This window comes from Cucumis melo, chromosome 7, assembly GCF_025177605.1.
Source record: "Cucumis melo cultivar AY chromosome 7, USDA_Cmelo_AY_1.0, whole genome shotgun sequence".
In the NCBI taxonomy this organism is placed as follows: Eukaryota; Viridiplantae; Streptophyta; class Magnoliopsida; order Cucurbitales; family Cucurbitaceae; genus Cucumis; species Cucumis melo.
The window spans coordinates 2,447,537-2,475,003 of NC_066863.1; the positions used below are offsets into that span (position 1 = coordinate 2,447,537).

Sequence of the window (27,467 nt, forward strand, 5' to 3'; positions counted from 1 at the left end):
TGTGTTTGAATTATAATTCCATAAGAAAATTAAGGAGAAAATATAGAGTTACTCAATATATGTGTAAAACATCGTAAGAGAGTAAGTTGAAATTAACCAATAAACATTAAAAGTAGAGTAAGAGAAAAAAATAAAGTTACTCAATACACGTAAAAGATAGAAAAATACGATAAGATTAAGTTAGTTTATAGAAGAATAAATTTCTAACAATATATATATTTTTAAGAACAACTTAATAGTATTAAGATGAAATTAAAAAGTTAATAGGCGTAAAGACCCTTAGTTTTTTTTAGAAACAAAATACATGTGAATTGAACTTACTTATATCAACGTTAATTGATAGATTTTTTCTTTTTGTTGGAATTGGTAGATTTACCTCTTTCTTTATTGAAGAAATACATGTCTCTGGCCTTCCCTTTCGGGCCCGTCGATCACAGGCCGATAATTTGAGCCCATCGTCAGGCCCTATAAGCCCAATTATTATTTAGTTTTATTATTATTATTATTTATCGTTTTGGAGGTTCGCATATATTAAGAGAAAATTCCCCATGGACTTTGCTTACCGTACAACTCGCCAATTCTCGTCCCGCCATATATTTCGCACTTACGTTGTCTCCGAGGAACGATCAACGAAGAAGATCAGGGAGATAATCTATTCCATTTCCTCTCTTAGCTCACATGATTTGTTTGAATTAAAACTGGTAAATAGATATCTTTAAGTTTTGGATAAAGAAATTATGCTTCGTGCTTGGGCGAGAAGTCGGTGTTCTTATCGTTTGATTCATCTTCGTCGTTGCTCATCGTTGTCTTCGTCTTCTACTGCGCAAAAATCAACCGAGGTCTCGAATAATCTTCAGAATTCGCATCTAGTATCACCCCCGGCTCCGATTTTGCACCGTCCAGAGAAAAGTATGTTGCCTAGTGCATCACCCACTTCTTTTTCTCGCGGTTCGATTATAACGGTCTCCGCTGCTGTTGTTTCTGCTTTAGTCGCTTCCATTGTTTTTCTTACCTCTGACAGTCGGTCTGATCGCCCCCATGAGAGTTATAATCCTCTGTATGATGGGATTGAAGGGGCGGCTCAGAGATCTACCGATTCATTTAAGAAGATTTTTCATCACATTAAACAAACTGGCGTTGCCGCTTCGGTTCTCTGGCAGTCGTTAAGGTCGGTTATGTCGTCGGCCAATCATGAGGTTCGGTCCGGGTTTGAACTCAGGGTCGCGGCATTGTTGGCCGACATTGCTGCAGCCAATGCCAGCCGTAGGGCGGCGATTGTTGGGGCTGGAGGCGGTGCTGTGGTGGATTGGTTGCTTGAGTCGGTGGCGGTTCCTCGGGATGGATGTGGAAGTCAGGCTGAGTCGGCCAGAGCGCTGGCCTACTTGATTGCTGATCCTGATGTGTCTGCTTCCGTCCTTGGTAGGCCTCGTGCTGTTCCTAATCTTTTGAGGTTCATCTTCTCATGTCAGCCTCGGCGAACGAAACAGGTAAAATTTATGATATACATTTGGGATTTATAAAGTTTTAACTTGCTTCTTGTGCAAAAAAGAAAAAGAAATTAGACATACATTGGAATTTTAGTACCTGAGACAAATACCACAAGTCTTAGACTGAAGATTCAAATACGGCGAGTTTCTTTTCTTTTCAATGCCTTATTTGTTGTCCCTTTTATCACACACACCAAAACCTGCTTAGTATGTCTAAAATTTGGAAAGCAATTTTCTCGATTAAAGGAAATTAAGGTTTTTGGGTAGAGTAACAATTGCCTTCCCATGAGATGGCTTGAAAGCGGATGTTGAGTGAAATTGCTAGGTAAGGTAATAGTACACGCGGGTTCAGAAAACATGATAAGGTAATAGGATGTTGTCACTTGATGCCATTGAAGCAGTCGGCTCTTTGATTTTTTGCTGTCGAAACAAAATATAAAATATTGTTCTCAGGTTTTTGTTGATATTCCCCCCTTAAGTCTTGTTTTCCCATTGATATTTGTCGCATTTTTGTGGGACAGCATCCAAGACGTAGTTCATTCGATATTTCTGATTCTTTGAAAGGTAGGAGCATGCTTGTGGCTGCCATCATGGATATTGTAACATCCAATTGTGATAGGTTAGAGAATCTAGCTTTTGAGCCATCTTTGCCTGCACATGCCGAAACTAGAGATATTGCAGCAGCTATTCAAGTTATTGAAGAGGGTGGTTTGGAATTTGATGAACCAAATGGTGGTGAAGATGAAGATGGTGGAAGAGGAATCGAAGGAATAGGAATGAAGATTCTTGGAGGCACTACTATTTTGGGTCTTTCGAGAGTAAATGGGTTTGTGAAGTTGGCATATTCTGATGGTGGTCATGTAGAACTGGTAAAAAATACATCTAAAAGTTCAGTATCAGAGAAGCATGATAGCTCTCTCGTTGCTAATTCTTCTGTTGTTCCTGGTTTGTGGGATGATTTGCATTGTGAGCATGTTGCTGTACCTTTTGCAGCGTGGGCGTTGGCAAATTGGTCGATGGCGTCAGAACTGAACAGATTGCACATCCATGAACTAGATCAAGATGGACATGCTGTTATGACTGCTTTAATGGCACCTGAAAGGTCGGTAAAATGGCATGGAAGTTTGGTGGCTAGGCTTTTACTAGAGGACCGTAATCTCCCATTAAATGATTCTGTTTCTGATTGGAGCTCGAGTCTTCTTTCTACTGTTTCTCATGCAAGTAAAAATGATGACATCCCTTTGGCTCAGGCTGCTTTATGTGCATTTTTGGCTTCTGTTGAACGGTTCCCTGAGGCACAAAAGAAGATAATGGAGAGGGGTTTGCATCTAATGAGAGATGCTGCTGTGCGGACCCAAAAACATGGAGAGGTTCAAGAATCTTTAGCAAAAGCATTAGAGTTACTGAGCACTGGATGGATGCATCTATCAGCTGAAGAGAGTCAGAGATGGTCTGCTATATTACTTCAATGGGTCTTTGGCAAATTTTCCTCTGAATCCTTGAGGTCTTCTGCAACTAAAATTTTATCTTGCATCCTTGAAGACTACGGACCAAGTTCCATACCTATTTCTCAAGGATGGTTGGCCATATTGCTGACTGAAATACTAGGTTCTATCAAAAAGCCTGCAGCGAATGGAACTACTCAACTTCAAAACGACAAAGTGAAGGTTTGCAAACATCTTTATTTTATACACTCAATTACTCACTGTGTTATTCACGAACATCAAAATGATTTTTACATGTTTTGAGCACACACATATATTTGTGTCACACTTTAGTGGATTTATAAATGAGGATATTTTGTCAATTTTATTTTACTGAAATTCTCCTGATGGATTTTTGCAGACAAAGATTGAGCAGTCAAACATTGTTTTTGCCAGTCAAGTTGCTAGTCAGCTAGCGGGTGCTGTTGTTAACCTGGCGGTACACCAGTTCGGTGCAACTACTGATTCATTAGATACCTCTCCGTTGGCAGATTTACTTTCACGTGAACCTTTTGTAGCTCCGTTAAAGAATATAAAAAAGGAGAATAGTCCAAAGTTTGATGCGGCAGATTCTGCAATGGCAACGTTAAAGGGGATTAAAGCACTGACCGAAGTTTGTCAAGATGATTCTTCATGTAGGAGTAGAATAGCTGATTTTGGCGTTCTCTTTTTGCTGAGACGTCTTTTGTTATGTGATGATTATGAGAAGCTGGCAGCCATGGAAACATATGATGCATCTAGAGCCCTTGAGGCTCAAGAACGTGTTTCAAATGCCTCTGGGGAACCATCAGTTTCAGAGAAGAAGAATGACTCGTCTAGTGTCCGAGTACCCCCGACAGCTCACATCCGTAGACATGCTGCACGGCTTTTAACCATCCTTTCACTTCTGGAGAAAGTCCAGAAGGAGATTTCCTCGGACGAAGAATTTTGTAGATGGCTTGAGGACTGTGCCAACGGGACCATTCCTGGTTGCCATGATGCTAAACTGCAAAGTTATGCTAGAGCCACATTGTTGAATATATCTTGTATTAACCGTGGAGCTTCTGAAAATGGGTCTCTCTCTGATTCCAAGTCTGCTGAGTCTACAAGCAGGAAAAAGAATTGTCCCCGTTATGATGATATGGTTTTTTTAATAAATCCTGAACTGCCTCACTGGAAGGTTCATGAAGAAAAGGAGCAGGACACTGTTCGAAAGGATGAATCTTCTTTTTCACAGGCTAATTTCATTGATAGTGATGGTGCAGCTGTGGCAAGGCATGGAAATGATAACAACACCTCTTTATCTCATATGTCTCAGAATGATTCTAGGCCAGATTCTCCTTTGGTAGATGTTGTTTTTATTCATGGCCTCCGAGGTGGACCTTACAAGTCATGGCGCATATCTGAGGACAAATCCTCAACAAAATCTGGACTGGTAGAGAAGATTGACCAGGAAGCAGGGAAACTTGGGACGTTTTGGCCAGGCGAATGGCTTTCATCTGACTTCCCAAGGGCTCGTATGTTTACCCTTAAATACAAGGTCTTTTCAATATTTTTTAGTTCATTTATTAAAGTCATAAACTTCAGTTGCAAAGTTGAAAATTATCTGTACATCTAAAAGATTCAGTTTTATAAATCTTGTGCAGACAAATCTCACTCAGTGGTCTGGGGCTAGCCTTCCTCTTCAGGTTCGTTTAACTTGTAATGTAGCAATTCCTTGAAGTTCATAAAAAACCAAATCATAAACTTGTAATGTTGCTCATTAGGGATTTTAGCTGATAGCCTGATAGAATTATTCTTCTCTTCTCTTTACCGAGCTTTATCAGTCTAGTGGATTGCAATATGCTACCAACAATCTCAGTTTTGTTGATATCTTGATGAAATCTAATTCATTAGTAGCTGTGCAAACTAAATAATTCCATAGTTTTTCTTTTGCAGTTATGATTTCAATAGTTTGACTACAATGTTGTCTTGATATATTTTAAAAAAATTATTCTTGCACTTGATTGAAAATTTGTCTTTTTTTTTTTTTTTTCTTTTGGTCTTCGTTTGAGAGTATTTGTTATTGTTGCCTTTGTTGAATGCTTGATCATCAACTTTTAATTTTTAAAACTTGAAGGAAGTCAGCTCCATGCTACTGGATAAGCTCGTCACTGCTGGAATTGGGGATCGGCCTGTTGTATTTGTTACTCACAGGTTTGTACAAAATCGGCACTTTTTAGTGTAAGAGTAATTATCCCAAGGCTGCCTTGGTTTTCTTTTTGTTCTGATGTGAAATCTTTCACCTTGACAGATATTGTTTTCTGCTTAGATTTATACATTTTTGTGTCTTAGATTGGCAAGGTAGGAGTTTATTTTGTCTCCTTTTTCCTGTTCTTTGAGTTGGATTTCTTTCCCTGCTTAAATGCTGCTTTCTTGATCCTGGAGATATATTTTTTTCTCCACATTAAAGATATTCTTTTTGCTGTTTTCGTTTGTCAAAGGTTGTAGATGCTTTGTTGTATTCATCGTCAATTGTAAATCCTTGAAAGCCTGATGCCTCAACCATTTAATTGGTTTTCTAGCCTTCTTTTGCAGAGTTCGTTTTTGGTTCCTTTCTTTTTTGCTTGAAAAAGTGTGTAAGGTTGCTCGTTGCTGGTTTTTGTAATGCACTCTAGGCGCCAGCAAGCAGTCATATCTCTTAGTTCTGATTTATCTATCCGTGTCTGTTTATTCATTATTATTCTTCTTTTTTTGTTCTATGCCTTTTTCATGGGACGGAAATCCTCTAACCAAATGCAACATTCTTGTTTGCAGCATGGGAGGGCTTGTTGTCAAGCAAATGTTGTATAAAGCCAAGACAGAAAATATCGATAACCTTGTGAAGAATACAGTGGGAGTTGTATGTTAGCTTCAAATATTTGTTTTACTTGCTTTGTTTTCTATCTTAGTGCCTTCAATCTTCTTATCAGTCATATCTGATTTGACCATTGACTTCAGGTCTTCTATAGCTGCCCACATTTTGGCAGCAAACTAGCAGACATGCCTTGGCGAATGGGTCTTGTGTTCCGCCCTGCCCCTACTGTTAGTATTCGACTCCATTAACAAAGTGACTGTTTGAGAAGCAATTAATCGTTTGATTTCTTGTTTTTTCTTCGGAAATTACTAATCTTGTGTTACATTCTCATCAATATATATACTAACATCAAATTATATTTCTTGTTATTCAGATAGGAGAGTTGAGAAGTGGGTCTCCTAGATTGGTGGAGCTGAATGATTTTCTCCGTCACCTTCACAAGAAAGGATTGCTTGAGGTCCTTAGTTTCTGTGAGGTAGTCTACTTGAGTTGAAATACAATGTTCCTTCGTGTTTCTACTTTAGAATAATGATGGCAGCTTATGATTGTCTGCAGACGAAGGTGACTCCAATTGTTGAAGGTTATGGAGGATGGGCTTTCCGAATGGAAATTGTTCCTATCGAATCTGCATATCCTGGATTTGGTGAACTAGTTGTAAGTATGACTAACGATTAGTTTGTAATCACAGAGTTCTGGACAAAAGTTTCTATTATCATCAGCTATTATTTTTGGAGTTTGGACCAGTATACCATGAAAATTGTCAACTGATTTTTTCCAGTTGATTTGATCTGGATTTTTTGGTTTTTTGAAAACTATAAGCTTACTTCCTCTCGACTTCTATTTGGTAAATCATTTTGTTTTTTGTTTTGGGAAACTATAAGCTTATTTTCTCTCGATTTTCTATCGATAATCGTTCTATTTTTGGTTTTTGGAAACTATAAGCTAATTTCCTCTCCATTTCTTCTGTTGAATTACATATTTCTTACGAGAGTTGGAATCTTAGGTTTTTTTCTTTCTTTAGTTTGGCTTATCTTTTGAAAATATCGATGAAATGTAGAATACTAAAGCAATAAATTTAGTTTAGAGGTGAGAGTGTTTATAAACTTAATTTTCTTGAGAAAAAACTAAGAATCAAATTGTTATCAAGTCGAGGTTTTTATTTTTCTGTTGGGATTTGCATCTTGTTAACTGATCTTATATCTTCTTGTCTTGTTGCTGAACCACTTGTGTCTTACAAATCCTTCTTCTCTTTCATCACTATACAGGTGTTAGAATCAACAGATCACATAAATTCGTGTAAGCCCCTCAGCCGCACTGACCCTTCATACACTGAGACATTGGAATTTTTGCAGAAATTGAAATCTCGCTATGGTTAGGAAAGTACAATTTACCTTTTGTAATATAGTTGTTAGAGGATGGCTTGCACAACGCTCTGGTACATTAGACACAAGGATTGAAATCGAATGCTAACATAGCATAGAAGATACATCCATGATCCATCAGCCTAAAAGTTTGACCATTCATTAAAATGTATGTTCCCCTTTTTCCTGTAACATTGTGTTGATATAAGGTTAGGGGCAGAAAGAGAGACCGTATTGTATATACATACCAACATGTGATGTAAATTTTCTTTCTCTATCCAATTACAATCACTACTATTTAAACGAAGGAGATGAAATGTATCAAATATTCGGTAAATGAAATTTGTATAATTCTTTATTGGTTCAATTGGTCAATGTCTTTTTAAATTTAGTTCATTTTAGTTCTTATATTTTTAATATATCTTTTTGGTTTCGATAACTTTAACTTTGGTTTATTTTGGAACTAAAGTTAAAAGTACGAGACGAAAATGAACATTTTGATGATATAGAAACCAAAATGGAGTAGAATCGAACATTTTTGGAAAGAAATTATGATTAAAAAACTATTAATCTTTTGTTCTATCTATATCCATTGCTTTTTATATAGTAAATCTAATATTTCTATAAAGTAAATAACACACATGCCTAATTTTTCATTCTATCTATGTAATAAATAATCGAAAATGATTTTATTTTCTTATAAATTTTTCATTCTATCCACGTAATAAATAATTGAAAATGATTATATTTTCTTATAAAAGGGTAAATAAAAGGATTAAGTCATGTGAAATTCATAGATTAAAATATTATATTATCAAACAATGTGTTAAACAAAATGGTCGAGATTTAGTTAAGATGAGCATAGTTCTGTTAATAAGAGTATACTATTAATTTTGAAATGCGAAATAGATTACCATCCGAAAAATATATATTAGTGGATAATATAAACAAAACGTGTGTTTTTTAATACGAGAATAAGAGTTAAAAAAGACAGATTGACGTAAATCTACTATCAACTCGACATTAGAAATTGATTACCCGCTAAAAGCACAAAAACGTGGACGGGCAAGTATATACTACCCGCTAAAAGGAGTGTGGATGAGGATGAGTAAGGCCAGTAGACTTCTTTCTCACGGGAAAGCCCAACCCAGTTTGATTCTTTAGTGAAGCCCAGCCTTCACGCCAGATTCTGTTCCAAGGACTCCGGCGAAATTAGATATTGCTGAGCAAAAATCCTCACCCTCACCGTTCCCGCGCCGATGACGCTGCCGGAGAGTGTATCCCTGCATTATTTTGAACTAATTTCTTCAACTCATGCTTCTGTTTCTTCCTCCACCTTCTTACGTTCTTCAAGACCTTTGACGAATTGTACAATTGTGATGACTAGGAAGATGACATTCAGAAGTGGAAATGCTCTGAGGTTATGCTGCTCGGATTCAAATCATTCTGCTCCTTTGACTTCCACGACTACGATAGCCACGGGCGGCCCTGCTCCTCCGGTTCTGAAGAGGAGGAAGAGGTACAGGAGGGAGTATCCTGGCGAGAGCAAAGGCATTACTGAGGAGTTGAGGTTCGTCGCCATGAGGCTTCATAATGTTAATGGTAAAAAGTTGTCTGGTGATGCTGTGGATTCATCCAGCGAAGATGAAGTAGGGGAGGAAGATGATGGAAATTTGGCGTTGAGTGACGATGAAAATGATGAGAACGGGGATGGAACACAGACTTGGCAACCGAGTTTAGAAGGATTCCTTAAATATTTGGTTGATAGTAAGCTCGTCTTCAGCACCGTGGAGCGAATCGTTGATGAATCCGGCGACGTTGCTTGTAAGTTTCTTCTTCCAGATTGCTTATATTTCGTTTATGCTAAGACGAGAGGATACATGATAATGTTGGGGACTAATACTGGTGTCTGTGATCGTAGAGATTTGACTGTTGGTACTATTTTGATCCTTCCTACTTATGGCAAAAGTGAACCTTGATCATGTCTTTCTACTTATTTTGAAGATCAGTCTCTTCCCCTATGCATGCTTTTGTGCTTGAAGATGTAGGCACTCATATTTTTAGTCTATTTGAAAATTCTAGGGTTCTCAATTAAGTTTTTGTTTAAAGATTTTCAAGATAGCGACCACTCCCTTGCCTCTGGTTGCTTGTTATTCCCCTTTGAATCTTTCCAATATCTCCTGTTGCTGGCTGCAGGATATCTCTTTAATTCTCCCTAGATATCTCTATGGCTCTTTGACAACTTTTGATGGGAAGAAACCAATGACTTTTTCAAGATACTTAGATGCCAAGTTGCCGTCATTTCTTTTTGAAGATTTTATGTTGATCACCTAAGAACAACAAACACTTTAGTTTTATTGACATTTCCTTGTCTGACACTTGACAAGTATAGGACTTTTGTTAATCTAGTAAATGTATACACTAGTTGTACAAAGTCAAAATAGGTCCAACATTTATTAATTGAACACTTGTAGATACTAAATAGACACATATGTATAACACAAATTGTTAATTTTACAAAATTAAGAGGTTTTTGTACGGATGACCCATGTTTGCAATTTTGGGGTCATGAAACTGAAGCGCTGTTAAGGACTTGTCATTTGTACAAAAACTTCCAAAATTCATCAAACTAATTTTTAGGCATTTAAATGCATAAACTCATTGACTTTGAATTTCCTTGTTAATGTTGATATATAATTAAAAAATGTATATTTTAAACTATTAAATGTGTTTTTATCGTGTCCTAAATTTAAAAAATATGGTGTGTCGTTGTAGTGGATCCATGCTCGTATCCACATTTGTGCCACCTACGTTATTGCTATCGCTCTAGCCTTGGTGCACACTAAGCAAGGAGTTTTTAACTTTTCAACTTTCCTCATTGATCAGAGGGAAATTTTCTCAGTCCTATCTTTTATTGGGTTGGTTTGCCAAAGAGCACTTCAGTTACCCCCTTGTTTGATACAGTACTGAAATTTTTACTTTTAAAGAAGTCTCACTAATTCGTCAGTGCATAAATGGCAGGGCTATAACAAAAAAGACTAAAAGAACAGATATGACATAAACCGAGGCAAGAGAGAACATAACAAAGTTTCAATGAGCTGGACAAGGCCCTCTAGAACCTGAGCAAAAAAGAAGAAGAAAATACAAAGCAAAGTGAGAATACTTTCAACAAGGAGCCCCAAATCAGCTAAAAACTTAATCACGAATGGCTTAAAAAATGAATGGAAAGGAACACCCAGAAAGGTAACCAAGCTGCATCGAGGTTGATTGAAAATTACCATCGTGTGCCCTGGAAGACTTGCTGAAATCTTCCACCTCACCAAAAAAATTGCACGTGTACTATTGAAAAAGCCCATCAAATCTCCAATTCTTCGAACAGAATTCTGAAAGGAAGAAAGAAATACAAAGGGAAAGGCAAAACATGAAATCTCTAACTTTACGAAAAACCATTATCTTGCTTCAACAATCCTTCCTATATGCCCTGAGGATCACCGGATTTCCATTCGATTTTTAAGATTAAATGTCTGAGGAACCAAAAATCATATCTACTTTCAGTGCTCAAGCCAAAAGTAACCCACATTTCTCAACAAAGGACTTCAAATGATCTGGAATATCACGTTGATGAGCTTGTGAGGGAATACCAGCGGCCTGTTTCTTAAAAATTAAATCATCCTTAGTCTGGAACAGAGAATTTAGATCAGTCTCTAAAGGGTCCTTCAACAATTGATCTTCCTTCTCATCTAATCGTATCAAATCACTTTCCTCACTGCTCACACTAAATGGAGAGTCAAAATATGAAACAAGCTTCTTTTTTGATGAGGAGACCGGAGTTTGGCTGGGAGAACCTCTCAAGAACTTTACCTTTGAATTAGGTAAAGAAAAAATAGAGTATTTAAAATGTGGATGGATCGTGCTTGAAGAACTGACCTGTTTGGAAAAGAATGGGCTTGAAGATGGGCACAATTTGATTCTAAAAGATCAGGATTTTGATTTGAAATCAACTTTTCCTTTGAAAATCTCTTTTTAGAGACCTCCCTTAACCTCTTTCTTCTAACAAAGTGTTTTGGGAATGGTTTAAAAGAGGTTCGGGAAAGGCTCTGCTTTTGAATGTGATTCTCAGGGTTGTTTGAATGGTTCTATAAAAAAGAAATAGTAATTGGATGATGTGCACTCTTGGCTAGTATTTTTAAAAGCTAACCAACTTGGTATAAAGTTTTTGATTTATTAAAAAATGGAAAAGCATGTTTACTGTTGACTGACGGTTGGTTTCTGTTCATTTTTATTTCCAAAAGGCTGAAATCAAGTATTTTGATTGCAGATAGTTACTTCAGAAAATCAGGGTTGGAACGTTCAGAATGTCTTGCAAAGGATCTAGAATGGTTTCGCGAACAGGGTATTGTGATACCCGAGCCTACCATTCCTGGAGTTTCTTATGCCAAGTATCTGGAGGAACTTGCTGAGAGGAGTGCCCCTTTATTCCTTTGCCATTACTACAATATATACTTTTCACATATAGCAGGTGGGCAAGTGATAGCAAAACGGGTATGTGTGAAGCCTTCTGACGTTTTTGCATTCACAATCTGATGCTACTGGGATCTGAGTAAAAAAGAAACATTTATTGCATAAGCTTTTCTATTAGAACTTATAATACGAAGATGATTAGTAGGCTAGTAGCCTTTCTTCATGGAAAGGAGCTGCCTCTGCCTGTGATATTATATTTGAGTCACGAGTTATAAACCAACCTTTGGGCATTGCTTATATAAATAAGTAGTGTTTGATGACTTGTCGCCTCCTTCATGCAAAAGACGCCCGACAAGAATTGATTGTTTATCCTAAAAATTATTGTAACTTAAGAACTTACATGTATTTATATTGCTTGTTAGCTGATAAAAAACTTATCTTGATTTATAATCTTTTCCCAAAGGTTTCTGAGAGACTTCTTGAAGGAAGAAAGCTTGAATTCTATACATGGGCTGGGGATGCAGAAGAATTGCTGAAAAATGTTCGTGAGAAGCTTAACATGCTTGGAGAGGTTGATTTCGTGGAATCTTTAGTAAATTGGTTCTAGTTAATAATACTGTTCTTTTAGCTTTTGCTTTACCTTTTTGTGACCGCATGTTGTTATGTTGGTATTAATGCAGCACTGGTCTCGGGATGACAGAAATAAATGCTTGAGAGAAGCAACCAAGACATTCCGCTTTTTGGGACAGATAGTTCGTTTGATCATCTCATGACTGGCTGTTTTAAATGCTACAACTGTGAAGGTGTTCCTGGTAATGCAGCAATCTTGTTTATGCTTCTCTTTATACCTTTGCTTCATTCTTAAGTCAATTTCCTTTGCCTTACATTTTCAATAGGCACAAGACCAGGAAGAATAAAAGTAAACTAGAATCGCTACATATATTTTTAATAAAACATACTTATTATACTGGATAAACTAATGTAATGATAAAGACTTAAAGAATGAAAAAGAATCTGATTAATCTATGCGTAAAAACTATCTGTAAATAAATGATATTGCAATCTACAAAATCAAATGCATATTCAACCTCCATTACGGTTAGAAAATTCCTTAAAAAAAGCTGCACAAGTTGTGAGTAATTGAAGAGTCGAAGACAAAGAAATGGATCAGTTATTTAATAAGAACAAAGTAGGTGCTTCAACTGAGATTGAGGCACATTTGATTAAATATCAGAAAAGTTTATATCTTTTTCCTTTTTCCTTTTCTGCACCTAGCATGGCCTCACCCTGATTTTCGGTAGTCACTAAATTTTGATATATGAACGAAGATGTATCTTAACATAGGACCAGTCTCATTTTCAAACTCCTCTAGGTAGCTGGTTTTCTTTAAAGTTGTGCTGGTACGTGTAAAGTTTCTGGAGGACTAATAATAACAGGTGAGATATCTCCCAAGTCTATCTCTAAATTAGTTCCACATAGTCGATTAACTTACCAAGATTGATACTTTTATTTTTATTTTATGAATCATCGGCCATATGTTGATTGTTGGATATTTTTCCATTCTGTTTTGAACCAATATCTTGTGTCACCGAAACATGTCTAAAATCATGCACCTAGTATATTCTGTACCATTTAAATTTTGGATGGCATGAGGAAAACAAAATCAAATGGCACAACGTCAAACCAGTAAAGCCACGAGTCGCAAAACGACTCATACCTTGCCTCCGATTGAAACGAAGACAATTAGGTTTGAAGAGTTGCAGTTAGTTTATGCTCTGTTGACGCGTCCATCTGGATCTAAAACCCACTGATGAATGCAACGCCTATTGAAGGTGATAAATTTTGGATGGCACGAGGGAGAGAGAAAATCACTGGATGTTGTTATGCTTAGATAGGGGTTGGTTACTATGGTATAAGATATTAACGATTAGTTGTTGGTAACTGTCTACAGTTTGGAAAAAATTGAGAACAGAACCAAGGCCTATGGAAAAATATAGAACAACAGATCTTTAGGAGAGGGTTCCTGTAACATCATTTAAAATGAGATTAGTTTCATTCCTTTTCGTTGACCTGCGATGCAGGGTTCTTCTTTGTACATTGGTTTTAGTCTACCAGATACATATATATATATTCTCTTTTATAAGAAACAAATTTCATCGATATGAATTTTACAAAAGAAGGACAAGAAGCCCAAGCCAAAGGAGTTATAGAAGACTTCTCCAAATTGGTCAATAGTGTAGTCAGATCGTAAGAATTAAAAAAATTAGTACATCTGCACCAAGTCATAGCAAGGTAGACAGTATGATAAAAAAAAAGTGTCAAAAGATCTCCCCTTTTCATTGAAGAGGCAGTTGTTCCTTTCCTTCCATAATGTTCACAAGATCGCACGAATCATGCATGACAATATAATTTGTCTAACACAGATTTTCTCACCAAGTGTTCATAAGATTACCTAAAATTTATAAATCTAAGGACGGTAAAGTGTCTACTGGCAGACTTGTAGAGCACGGGAACCAGCATTGTTTTTTAGATGTCCCATATCACAGCGTGTTCTGCGTTAATAATTTTATGACGGCTGTGAGGTTAAGGGTTGGGGATTCCTATTTACATTTTTCATCTCTGTCAAGTTGTCCAGCTTCTCCAATTAACTTGTCTATCAAGAATCAGATAAAGTGCAACTTAAACTGAAATATGCAGAATTTTAGGTTTTTTTGTGTTAGGTCGGAGTGAAAATTATGGATATTCACTGGAATGACAAGTAATTTAGTTTGTTTTCTGAGATGCACATATGAGAGTTCCGTATAGCTACATTTAATTTATTTTTTATTTATTAATGTTATGTCTCACTAGTATAAAATTTATGAGAATTGCTTATGATATTTTAGCCTTGGCAATTGGTTGTTATGAACTTATTGATAAAAAGAAGGTTGCAAAAGTTTTTTAAAAATATTATTTTTTTAATAAAGGAAACGTTTTTCTTATCAGAAGGGCTGCAAAGTTCTATATTATCATTATTATTATGATCTTTAAATAAACAGTAAAGAGATGAAGATTATCTAAAAATGAAATACCACCATTTTAGTTCGACTTTAATTACTTTTTGACCGTTATATGATGGCAAAAGTTATTTTGTTTAATATTAATGTTAGATCAACTTCAATTTTAAAACAGCATAAAACATCTTTACTTGAAACTCACCGGATCATACGATACCATAATACTTGATGCTAACAAGTAAAAGTATGAACTTCTTATCCTATTTCACTAGAATATGTTCCTATTTGAAAATATTATTTTATGCCAACACGAGCTTAGCTTAACCTGCACCTGTATGTATCTAAGGACAAGAGGTCTCGAGTTCAAATCTCTCACTCTCGAGTTGTATGTATATATATATATATAATTGAAAGTAGAGACAAAGAACACAAACCGATTTACGTGGCAATTCAAGTATCGGGAGAAAAACCATGACATTTTGTTCTTATTATTTTATGATAAATTACAAAGGTACAATGAGGGAGATTAAATAGAATACACAAGGGCAAAAGAAAAAAGGAAGAAAAGATTTATGGTAAACTTTCCATGAACACCTCAGGGCCAAGCCCACAAATTCTAACACTCTCCCCCAAGTTGGGACGTAAATATCAATAAGGCCCAACTCACAAGGGCAAAAGAAAAAAGGAAGAAAAGATTTATGGTAAACTTTCCATGAACACCTCAAGGGCCAAGCCCACAAATTCTAACACTCTCCCCCAAGTTAGGACGTAAATATCAATAAGGCCCAACTTGCTAACACAAACGTCAAAGTTTGATCTCTGTCAAGTCTTTCTTTGATGAAATGCCGATCAATCTCAACATGTTTAGTTCTATCATGTTGAATTGGATTGTTAGCAATACTAATAGCAGCTGTATTACGGCTTTGGTAGTCTTAGGGGCATATATAAGTCTCAGGGTATATGTATGTATGTATTTATATATATAATTCCATCTCTTATAACAAGTTTCTGAATGATTGGGAGTTGGAACCTTGCTTACCTTCACCGCTCCAAGGTTTGACCCCAGAAGATTCAAGGACTTTTGATATTGTACTCACTGGAAGATTCGAACATGGAACCCCTACGATAGCATGAAATAAAGACACCAAACTTGCCAACAGAGCTGTCGGGCCAAATACTCCAGAACTACTAAATTTGGATCTCTTCAATTGGGATCTTTGGATTAGTTTAAATTCAAATAGGTGGTTATTATTGTTGTTTTTTTTTAGAGTTTATTATATATATTTGAACTACCCATATAAACAACTCAAACTATTAACACAGATGAAAAGTTTCACTATTTAAGACATTCACTGAACAACTCTTTTAGAGTTTTTATTCTTCATTAGCTTTTAGGAAATAATTGTTTGTTTTTGCTTATGAAACTCTTTTTTTTTTATCAAAATGTTATTCTTCATAAACTGAGTACAAAAGTTTACTATTATTTTTTATTCATTGTGGGAAAATAAGTAAAGAAGTCCTTATTTCACTAATTAAGAAGAGAAAAAAAAAATTGCATAATTTTAACAAACACAATCTTAAAATTATGTTGCTCTGCTGGATTTATTGCAAATATACGGTTATTTGGATTGGAGAAATTTTGTTGGACAGAGCTAAAATGTTTCTATATTGGACAGTTTCAATTAATGACAACCCCTCAATGAACTGAGAGGAAGCTTTTTATTTTCCTTTCAATTTTTATTTTGATGCCTTACAACACCATTAATTTAGGTTATCTGATAGCTTCACTATTCACTTCGAACTACAACTTGGAATGTACTGTCATCCATATAACCATCAATTTAATTGTGCTCTAGTTTTTTTTTTTTTTCTTTAAGGAGAAAAGAAATCAAGATTCTGCCATATGATCTTAATTTTTGCATCTAATAACATTTCTTTTGATTAATCTTCAAGCATGTTATTAAATTAATGACTAATGAAAACCATAGAATTGCTGTCAAAACCATTAATGGTATTGTAGAAACTTGTATATGTAGATGAATACGAAAGTTAAACAATTCAATGGCAATATAGGTACATGGATCTACAATCTGAATTTGAATTACACACGATAAGATTTCAAATAATATAGCTTTTTTTCCTTCAGGGGTAGCAGTTGACAATGCTCAGAAAATGGCACTCTCTTTCAATCAATCAAAGTTGCAATAAATCTACAGAGTTGCCCCCATTCAAAGGCTTTGATACTCTGATTGGTAATGAAAAACAAATCAGTGACTTTTGACAGTGGTGGCTGAAGGTATGGAGCCAGTGACCTTCCCCAACTTGAGGAGCTAACCCCATTATTTTCAACATTCCATCAAATACCATCAGGTACACATTCTAAAGTACTTTAGAGAACCATTGGATTCATTTGACTTAGCTTTGGTGGGGTTTACAGCTTTCTACACCTTCCTTTTTCTCACATTTTATACATACATTTTTTTCTATATATTTCAAAATCATTATCAGTAATGCGCACTTGGTCAATTATCACTTTCACTTTGCCTAGTGGCTCAACATCGTTCAAGACAGTGACACACAGCACAAAATCAAATTGGCACTTTCATTCTTGATATGGTTAAGAATCTATCGAAAAGATTAAATATTAGGTTATATGTTTCGTTTGTGTTCAGAGTATTATATTAGTCTTTTAAATTTCAAAAAAATTCATTTACTTGTTTGAAATGCAAGGTGTGCTTCTATTTGATTTTTTTCATTAATACCGTCAACGGATTATTGAGTTGACATGTGTCCCCTTCCTCCTTTTTTCTCTTTTTTTGAAAAGATACAAAGCGTTTCATTAGCTAGAAAATGAAAAGAGACCAACACTCAACGATACAAAAGAAACTAGTAACTAAAACATAAAATGACGGAGCAACTCAAAAACTAGAATCCGAAACCAAAGCTTAAGATACTCCCAAAAAAAACAGTCCAACAACGATAAATGTCTAGGATTGTGAATCCTTAAAGGATTTGGGGAGTTAGCTCCAGCTCCATGAAAAGCCTTTAAACAAGCCGAATCAAACTGAGCGACAGAGATTTGGAAACTTCTTTGAAAAATGTGATAATTTCTTTCCAACCATAGCATTAAACCAAAGCAAGTTTCCAACCATATGAGAGAGATATTTCGTTATGATTTGTATTCAGTTTCTCTTCATTTTGGTTCTGCTTAGCTTAATTTTTTTTTTGTTGGATTTCACTTTATTAGCTTATTCTTTGTGTTTGTTTGTTGGTCGTTTTACCTTTTGTATTGCCCAAATTCTTATTTGTTTTAGTTTGTTTGGATGTTCTTGTTTTTTTCTCTTTTTGTTCTTAGTATAATACTCTTGTACTTTGAGCATTAGTCTCATTTATTATTATTAATAAAGAGGCTTGTTTCCGTTTAAAAAATAAACCAAAGCAAGTTTCCTTTACTGCCACATAGGAGATGATGAAAACTTTCCCTAACTTTAAGAAAACCCAACTAATAAACCATTATGGGTTGGCCTAGTGGTAAAAAGATGAGACATGGTCTCAATGACTAACTAAGAAATCTTGAGTTTAATTCATGGTGGTCACCTACCTAAGAATTAATTTTCTCAAGAATTGATACTTGAATGTTATAGGGTCAAAGTTTCTTGATACCTGAATGTTATAGGGTTAGGTAGGTTTCCCTGTGAGATTAGTTGAAATTCGTGTAAGCGAGTCCGAGCACTCATAGATATTAAAAAAAAAAACTAGCTAATATTGAATAAACCAAATAAGAGCCAACAACAATGTTGAGCATATGCTTTATAACGCTCTTTGCTTTATCTCACGGTCAAACATAATTCATTGGGCATGTTATATCAAGATTCTCGATATCAGTGATAAGATTTGAATAGAAGTATAATCTAAAATTCAACGCATGTTTAATAACCATTTGACTTTTAGTTTTTGAAAATTAAGCATATCCTTCTACTTCTAGATTCTTGCTTTGGTATCTAGTACTACTCTCAACCAATGTTAAGAAAAACCAAAACCAAATCTCGAAAATTAAATAAGCCGTTTTCGTTTCTAAAATTTGACCAAGAACTCTACTCTTTATAACTTAAGAAAGATGAAAACCATCACAAGAAATTACGAGGAAATAAACTTAGTTTTCAAAATCTAAATGGTTATTAAATCGGGCTTAACTCGTAACTTTTTAAAATTTGCTTACCAAATAGACATAATATTATATCAGTATATTTTATAGTTTAACTAATATCTTCATAGGTTAACTTTTATTTACTCAAATTCTTGTGATGCTTTTTTTTTACTCTACTTTATATTGTAATCTATGTTCGGTCCCATGTTAATGATATGAACACACTCGATTCATATCAATTAATATTAAATTCAGACATAAGGATGAGTGTTTTGAAAGTTTTTATGCTTTAAAATATAAATTTATCAGGATGTTTGAGCTTAAGTTCTTGAGTTTGATGATAATTCAACCGATATTAAACGCTCATCATTGCTTATTATTGTCTAATGAAGTTTGGATGATTACATAATCTCACATAATGTATATATAAATCATTTCTTTGAGATATTATTATATTAAAACCATACCACCGTTAACGGTGTTGAGCTTATTTTTGTAATCAATGTACTCCTGCATTTGCATTTCCCTTAATTGTAACGGATATTTTTAAAAAATTATATTATATTAATACCACCATTATCGGTGTTAAATCATTGTTCTATTTGAACATAAGTTTAAGTTCAGTTTACTTCAAGAAAAAAGGGTTTGTTTCCCGTTAGATTAATTTAAAAATTAAAATGATGTCGTTTTAGTAACTGTCGTCTCATTTGAATTTTGAGTTCTTGCTGTTCCAACTGCGGAGTAAATCTCCTTAATGCGTGGGGAACGTTATTTTCCCCCAGTTTATCTTTTTCAGTCTTTGACATCTGATTAAGGAGAATTTAGGCTGTGAAAGAGTGAATTATCCTTGTGATAATTCTCCATTGATTATTCATCTTGCACGGGTTTTCTAAATCGTTCGGCCACATGCTAAGGTTAGTATACTGAATTAAAGAACCCAACACTTTCCTTTTCTTTTATGTATATTTTAGATGCAAGCTTTATCAATGATAAAATCAACTTTAAAAGCTTCATTACTCCTCTACTGTTTAAAAGCCTCAAAATCCTTAAAAATTATTTGGTCTCTAAGTGCTTAAAAAGTACAAAGTATTCGTAAGTAATTAGAAAATCCATCCAAACAAGTTTTCTAGGGTTACAAAGAATTTCGATGGAGTAGAAATGATTTGAGGCACTACTGATAACTTGTTACTTGTTATATTATATTCTTCCATGGAACCTTCTCAAATAAATAATTTAATAAACAAATCCTTCAATTGAACCATTAGTGATAAATTGACTTGAAAGGCCATTAACAGACATTTCAAAACTTTAGGAACTTGTCTAATTTTAATTAAAGCTTTCTTGAATAGGATTATGCACTTCAAAACATATCAGGAAAATATAGTAGTTTAGAAGCATATTAAAGTTTTCTTGAATAGGATTATGCACTTTATATTTCCTTTTTCTGATGATAATCTTTTTCAATAGCATATGTTCACCTTTTTTTTTCTTTTTTTTTTTTAAAATTATGTTCCGAAACTAATCTTGTTTTTTGAGAAAAAATAAATTACAAAAAAAAGTTCTGGTTTCTAATAGAATTCTATTGATAGAGTTTTGATCTATTATTATTATTATTTATAAATTGGGGCGGAGGATTTGAACTTAACATTTCTTGGTCCTTAAGTATATATAGGAGTCAGTGGAGCTAGGCCCTTGTTGGCAATTTGGATCGATAATTATTTCTAAATTATTAGGATGTAAGTTGTTGTATGTATAATTTAGTGGTATGGTTATTTGAGGACATTGGAGAGCAACTCGAACTGTTGTGCTAAATAAGATCCAAAGACAGATAAAAAAACAAAGGTGAAAAAGAAAAGCAAGAGAAAACAAACAGCCGTTGGTTTGGGTAAACAAGGCAACATATTTGTCACTGTTGGATTTAGGAGAAGCATTTGCCGTTTGAAGTGCTTGCTTTTTCAACACACTAGTTCTCAATCTATTAAGATCCCCAACGAATCTCAACCCATTTGATTCTCTTCCATTATCAATTGCCTTTTGGAATATCAAAAGAATCTTAATCATTCTATTGGTATCTTCTTCTATGTTCTAATCGATGTAGTATTACATTTGTATTATCTTCGTCTTAACATAACGCCACCCTCTAATTTCTTGGTCAAAGAAGACGGACCTCTTGGTATAGCTTTGTAATCATAGTTAGGATAACATGTTTCCATCGGAACCATAAATTATATGTTCGAACATAAAAGACCAATACCACATCTCTCCAAATATTATTTGTTCAGTAGAGTTTTACCATGTCTCAACCTTGAGATGATTAAAGGCAGACAGTGTGATTCCTTTAATCATCCTTACACACAACAATCCAACATTGTCAAGATACTTATTACCTTTGGAACCACTCAATGTAGTGATGGTGTTCGAGCGCTATAAAAGGATCTTATATCTTTGGTTTTTAATATTTCAATTTGAAGCATAGTTAACTAGCCCCGCTGTACGGGTGGGTATAATCCTTTTAAGACATATTGTTGTGTGATTTGTAATGATTTTTCATTTGGTAGATTCTTTTAGTTTGTGACTTGTATGTCCTGTTTGAAGTTTTCTCACCATTTGTTTGCTTTGTTTTAGTTTCTTTGTTATTTTTCTACTTATTTGTGTAGTGAGAGCAACATATTTGTGGTACTTAGGACATGTTTTTCTTCATCAACAATAAAACGTACACGAAAGTTTTACACACCAGATAACTATAATAAATGATTAAAAATGTTATAGTCAATGAACTACGATTAAATTGACAAATAAAGACTAAATGGAAGCACGTGAAAGTAAGCATGACAAATAAAGAGTAAAAGGAAGCACGTGAAAGTAAGCATAATGGAGGTAGAGATGGTGAAGTTTTTAGTCAAAATTGGGTTTGGTAGTAGAGAGTTTTAGTAAGTGGGTTTGGCACTTTGGGTTGGTTTCTTTATTCCAAAATAGCAGGTGATTCTATTTGGATGCAATTTACATATTCCCTTTGGAAATGAGTCATTCTAAAATGGAACTTCCTTTTTTTGCATGGGACATGCAAATTTGCTAATGGAGCAACAACAATATTTTGCCCTTTGAAAAGATACCAAAAGACTATACTTCTCTATCTCTCTCTCTTCACACTTTCTCTCTCTAGGAGAATCTTGGGGCACATAATCATTCTCCTCTTTCAAATCTACAGTTCTTTTCCTTTTCTCCTACCCCAATTCAATATACCTTTTCTTAATTACAATAATAATAATTATTATTATTATAATTATTATTATAATAATAATAATAAAGTTACGCTTACATTCTCTTTTGTATTTGCAGTTTTAAATTCCATGATTTTTTTTTTTACTTTGTTAGATAATTATTGGGTTTTCAAAATTAAAGCGTATGAACACTATGTTGTATTCATTATTTTTTTTTATATACATCTCTTATTATCTATTTTCATTATATATTTTTTTAAAAAAAAATAAGCGAAGTTTTGAAGGTAGAATAAGCCATTTTTCTAAATTTGTTTTTTATTTTTATAATTTAATTGAAGATTAAAGTATTTCGTTTAATCATGGTAAAAATTATAATTGAGAAAGTGGGAGAAAACAAAACAGTTTTCGGGTTTTAGTTATTAAAAACTAAATTGATTATACTCCTATTTTTTATGTTTTATATATATATATATATATATGTTCAAAATCTAAGCTAAGTTTTGAAAACTAAAAAAAATAGTTTTTAAAACTTTGGTTTTGTTTTTAGAAATTTATCAAGATTTCAACTCTTATCTTTTAGAAAAATGAAAACAGAAATTAAATATGCTTAATGTTAAAAAAAACCAAAGTAGTATTCAAGTGAGGCAGAAATCGTTATCAATATTATGCCTTAGAATCTATTTTTGCTAATCCTATATATATAATTTAATAAACATGGTACTGATTGAAGTCAAAATCATTTGTTATTCAAAATCCTTAATTGGGTGGTCTTAGACCTTATTACCCTCTAACCCTTTTTTGGGGGGCTAACTTATTTATTATTGATTGTTAGAAAATTGATAGAAGTCAAAATTAAAGGAGGTTTTTGGAATATGGTTTTGTACCCAACTTTAAAAAGTTAAAGGTATCTGAATATTTATCAATTAAATAAAAAAAATTAGAAAAAAGATCTTTATCAAATAAGTTCTAAAGCAAAATTTAGAATTTGGAAAAAAAAAAAAAAGATCAGTGCAGGAACTCAGAAGTAAATTTGTAATGATTTCAATGAAGGTATATATAAATTGCATTTACATGTAGTCAAAGGAATAATTTATCTTTTGAATACACATATATCATAATAGTAGAGAACATAAGTTAGAAAGGTGGTACTTAAGTCCAATCTATACTGCATCCATTTATCACACAACACTTTATGATTGGATATTTAGGTGATGCATAAAGATAAAGGTAATTCGAGATGCACCCATATGTTTTGTTTGAGTTAAACATTTATGTTAGTCCTCAACAACTTAGTATAAGCTTTTTAAAGTTTAATCTCGTGATTTCTCACTGTTAGTGAACATATCAATGATGTGTTTGATTACATTTTCAAGTGTTCAATTTTTTTAAAAAAAAATATTTTGAAAAAATTGTGGTGTTTGGAAGCCACTTGAATTAGTTTTTATTAGGTGTATTTTAAACAATTTTTACAAAATTATGTTTGAACAAAAATGAGTTATTTCAAATCAATCCAAACGGACTCTAAGTGTGGTTAATGAATGAGCTAAAATTACCATTCTAGGTTTTTTTCCTTAGAATTTATGGATAGTTATTAACACTGCAATAATAATAAAAAAAAAATCTCCTGACGCCAAAACCACCGTCGGGGAGAAAGCCCATCTCCCGACGTCATATAGTAGTGGTTAGGAGGTCATCACTACTTCCAACGTTGAATGGATACTGTCTGAGTTCATTTAGTGAAAATGAATATAGTCGATTTTAAAACCCCTCTTCCAACAAGATGACAATTGGCGTTAGGGATTTATCTTCTAATAGGAATTTTTTTATTATACTTTTGACGGTGCCAATGGCGTTAGGAGAGGATCTTTCGATGCATTTTTTTGTCATTTTCCAACAAGTATATGCATTAATAGTACTTTTTTTTGTAATTATATTTATGTCATTACATAAAGAATTTTTTTTTTTGACGGTTAACCAAATAGAATAATATATATATGTTAAATGAGGGATTAAATGAGAAAAAGAAAAGGCAAAAAAGAAATTCCAACAATAATGAGCACTAACACAAAAACACATGAGTATCTTCCTTGAACCAAAATGATATCTATAAATACTCCTATTTGTTCAAAGCTTGGAATCATCCCAACACCTTTTCTCTTCTCTCACTTGTAAGTTATAACCTAATATTTCTCTCCATTTTTCATACAACTAAAATGTGTACTCCATCAATTAAGCTCATCTCTACCTTTGCTGCCATCCTCATTTTATCTTCTACCTTCAATATATCACATACTCAAGCAAGATTGCTACCGGTGGAGAATCCCGACCTTGTCAACATCCCTGAAGATATTCATCGAAAAACTGTAGAAACTGTCGCTGTTGCTCCTCTCAAGTTAGGACCACTGGCATTTGATCACGACACTTCCTTTGCTACTATCGACGTGGAGGTGCTAGGCGGCGACTTTCGCCCGACCACCCCGGGCCATAGCCCTGGAGCCGGTCACTCTGTTGCACCAACCAGCCACATGGATTCTAAAATACATTAGAATTATTATTGATCGTTTTTCATAAACCACCTATTATAAGTCGTTAATCATGATATATATAGTTAGTAACTTAGTTTAGTTAATGTATTTATATTTTAAAATGTTCATATTACCAATTGCATCTTTTAATTAGAAATACTGTTATGCATATGTACTTCAAATCTATTTATAATGTATTATTAGTTATATGTTAATTAGCAAAGTTTGGATTCTTTATCTTTCTACATCTACTTTCTCAAACTCTTTTCATGGCTTTTATCGATACAAAAATTACAAGATGGAGAATGAAGTTTCGATCTTTAGGGTAGATGTCATGTTAATACCACTAGGTCAAGGTTACTTAATTTAGCAACTCTTTCCATAGTCATTAACTATTATTTTATTTAATAATATAAACTCAAATAAAAGAAACAAATCGCTGTTGTCGAATTAGACCATGAACTAAAAACGATAGACGAGGAATACCTACTTGTGTTAAGATATTTTTACACATAACATAACTTTCATTTCAACTTATGAAAAACATGTTTAAAATCATGGATTTATGTTTCTAAAATTTATTGTATTGTTTTAAAGCCCAAAATAATATTCAAATAAAATTAATAAAGATTCTTTATGCTTTCTCAATATATGCCTTAAAATACTAATTATCACCGTCACTATCAATATATCACTTAATTAGGTTGTAAGTAACTTCTTTAAGTACCTTGATTTAGATCATAGACAGTTATTTAACTGAATGGTTGGAATGAATATATCAACACTTAAAAAAAACTAGTTTACTCCGACATAAACATAATTAATGTAATGCAATTTCATTAACTTAATAAATCAAATTATTTATAAAATATTATTTTCACTTCTCAGCACTAATTCAAAAAAAACACTCATTGGCACCAAATTTAATATATATATATATATATATATATATATATATATATATATAAAGACTAGGGTATTAAAAAAAATCAATAATTCGACCAACCTAGATTATCCAATCCATCCAAATCCTAAACGTTGGGTTAGATTAACTTTTGTATTGGGTTTAGTTGGGTTAGAAATTTGGAGAAAAGAAAAAATATATATTAAAACCCTAAATTTCAGACATTTTAGTCTTGTCCCACATTCTTCACAGACGCACGCAGCCTTTCGACCGACACTTTGCAACCACTTCCAGTGATTCTCTTCAACAATTAGCGACCCATTAGTTCAGTCTCGGTCGCCTTGCTCTCCACGTCTCGTTTTTAGTATATGTCTCGTATTTAGTAACAGAGTAGTTTAAAGTATTTTCTTATTATTTTCTTATGTTCTAAGGATAGGTAGAAGAAGTCTCATCCTTGTTAATGCTTTTCGTAATTAAAAGTTTCGTCCCTTCACTTTGGTGAGTTGAATTTGTTGAAATTGCGGTGCTGAAATTTTGTTAAAATTATTTTTGTTCAATACCAAATTTGATTTCGTTGAATTTTTTTATGTTCGAAATTGTCCATTTTGGTGAGTTGAATTTGTTGAAATTGTGGTGCTGAAATTTTGTTAAAATTATTTCTGTTCAATACTAAATTTGATTTCGTTGAACTTTTTTGTGTTCGAAATTGTTTTGTGTTCAATGCCAAATTTGAATTCGTTGAATCGGTGGAGTTGAGATTATGTATAAATGAAAAAAGAAAAAAAACAACTCGTCAACCCATATTTTAGATATTTTGGGTTGAGTTAGGTTGGGTAGGCCCTTTCATTTTGAATCGGTAGAGTTCATCTTTTTCCAAACGTATATTTTGAGTTTGTCCATATATTTCTTCCAATCCCGGTAGAGTTCCAATTACATTCTCAAACTTTTAATAATAATAATTAGTTCTTAATCTTGAACTCCCAATATTATAATAATTATAGATTAGATCTACAAATGATAAAAATTACATACCAAACTTTATAATTAATACAATTTATACGACGTGAGTTTGAGTGTATAATTTTAGAAGATCCGGATAAACTTAAATATTTAATTATTAATTTAAAAAATTTAGAAGTACAATTATAATTACATGCAGTTTTCCCAATAATATTCTAATAAATTATTTAGAAAATGGGGGTATGGAGGACAACCGCACATCCCTCCATTTGATCCAAAACTACTTGGGCCCATAGACACTGAATTTGATCCAAAGAAAAAAGTGGCCCATCTAAATAAATAAGACTTTTCAAATACAGCCCAACCAACTAACTAATTTATTATAAGAAATATCTTCATAAATCACATGTAAATGTCTCTGATTTTTATTTATTATCTTAACTATAATTAAAATTGATTTTAACAAATATATATAATATATTACCATAATTATATTATACCACATTTTTTATCTATTTTATAACTTAATTAATGTAATAAATAATTTAGATTCATATTTGCATTCATTAGCAATATTATATGATTTAATTTTAATATGATATAAAGTTGAATCTAATATGATAATAGTCTATTAAATGATCTCTAAAAATTGACTTTATTCAACTTCATACGTAAAACAAAATTAAAACATTATTCCACTCTCCGGTATCTTTTTACTTTTTCACTGATCAACTTTGCCGTAATTAAAACATTATTCCACTTTCCGGTATCTTTTACTTTTTCACCGATCAACTTTGCCGTTTAATGTAATATCGCTATTTAGACCTTAGTAGTTAAAACTCCAATTTATAAATATAACAAAATTTTATTTAAAGAACAAAATTTTATTTAAAGTGTGAATATGATAGATCGAAAAATAGTCACCAATTAAAGCCAACCAAACAAAAAGTGGTTGATTGGAAAGAGAGACAACTAAATAAATAGCAAAAAAAATGAAATTTACTTTGTAAAAATAACAAATTTTAATTTTAATTATAAATGACAACTCCTAAAATACAATCATCTTGAAAACAAGAGTACACCATTGGGATTTACATTCCACACAC

The 27,467-nt window shown here is 33.4% G+C and overlaps 2 protein-coding genes across 13 annotated transcripts; both read left to right on the top strand.

The window, feature by feature from the left end:
• Positions 1 to 553: 553 nt before the first annotated feature.
• Positions 554 to 7,514, top strand: LOC103493525 (uncharacterized). 5 transcript variants are annotated; one of them, XM_008454301.3, is made up of 10 exons: positions 554 to 1,487; positions 2,009 to 3,154; positions 3,333 to 4,490; positions 4,597 to 4,638; positions 5,070 to 5,146; positions 5,747 to 5,831; positions 5,930 to 6,013; positions 6,160 to 6,261; positions 6,342 to 6,440; positions 7,052 to 7,514. In XM_008454301.3, exons 1-10 carry the CDS (start codon positions 738 to 740, stop codon positions 7,160 to 7,162), a joined length of 3,654 nt encoding a protein of 1,217 aa, XP_008452523.2. In that variant the 5' UTR covers positions 554 to 737; the 3' UTR covers positions 7,163 to 7,514. The 5 variants fall into 5 exon arrangements, 2 of the variants coding, with proteins under 2 accessions (XP_008452523.2, XP_050943862.1); XM_051087905.1 differs by having other exon boundaries at positions 1,325 to 1,487; positions 2,052 to 3,154; XR_007822598.1 differs by lacking the exons at positions 6,342 to 6,440; positions 7,052 to 7,514 and adding an exon at positions 5,244 to 5,293 and having other exon boundaries at positions 6,160 to 6,225.
• Positions 7,515 to 8,241: 727 nt separating this feature from the next.
• On the top strand, positions 8,242 to 24,742 carry LOC103493524 (probable inactive heme oxygenase 2, chloroplastic). Of its 8 annotated transcripts, none has more exons than XR_007822601.1 (8): positions 8,242 to 8,971; positions 11,466 to 11,689; positions 12,072 to 12,179; positions 12,289 to 12,420; positions 12,981 to 13,044; positions 16,751 to 16,974; positions 19,534 to 19,665; positions 24,271 to 24,742. XR_007822601.1 is itself a non-coding variant. In XM_008454298.3 (5 exons), the coding sequence occupies exons 1-4, from the start codon at positions 8,407 to 8,409 to the stop codon at positions 12,379 to 12,381; spliced, it is 990 nt and encodes a 329-aa protein (XP_008452520.2). In that variant the 5' UTR covers positions 8,242 to 8,406; the 3' UTR covers positions 12,382 to 12,420; positions 16,751 to 17,115. The 8 variants fall into 8 exon arrangements, 1 of the variants encoding a protein (XP_008452520.2); XR_007822603.1 differs by having other exon boundaries at positions 19,548 to 19,665; XR_007822602.1 differs by lacking the exon at positions 19,534 to 19,665.
• Positions 24,743 to 27,467: the final 2,725 nt, after the last annotated feature.

Bases quoted from the DNA above. Each gene is read 5' to 3' on its own strand.
- LOC103493525 (XM_008454301.3), top strand. From the start codon at position 738: ATGCTTCGTGCTTGGGCGAGAAGTCGGTGTTCTTATCGTTTGATTCAT. The intron at 4,639-5,069 runs GTTCGTTTAACT...TAAAACTTGAAG, and splicing joins GGGCTAGCCTTCCTCTTCAG to GAAGTCAGCTCCATGCTACT. The intron at 6,262-6,341 runs GTAGTCTACTTG...GATTGTCTGCAG, and splicing joins AGGTCCTTAGTTTCTGTGAG to ACGAAGGTGACTCCAATTGT.
- LOC103493524 (XM_008454298.3), top strand. From the start codon at position 8,407: ATGACGCTGCCGGAGAGTGTATCCCTGCATTATTTTGAACTAATTTCT. The intron at 11,690-12,071 runs GTATGTGTGAAG...CTTTTCCCAAAG, and splicing joins GGCAAGTGATAGCAAAACGG to GTTTCTGAGAGACTTCTTGA. The intron at 12,180-12,288 runs GTTGATTTCGTG...GTATTAATGCAG, and splicing joins AGCTTAACATGCTTGGAGAG to CACTGGTCTCGGGATGACAG.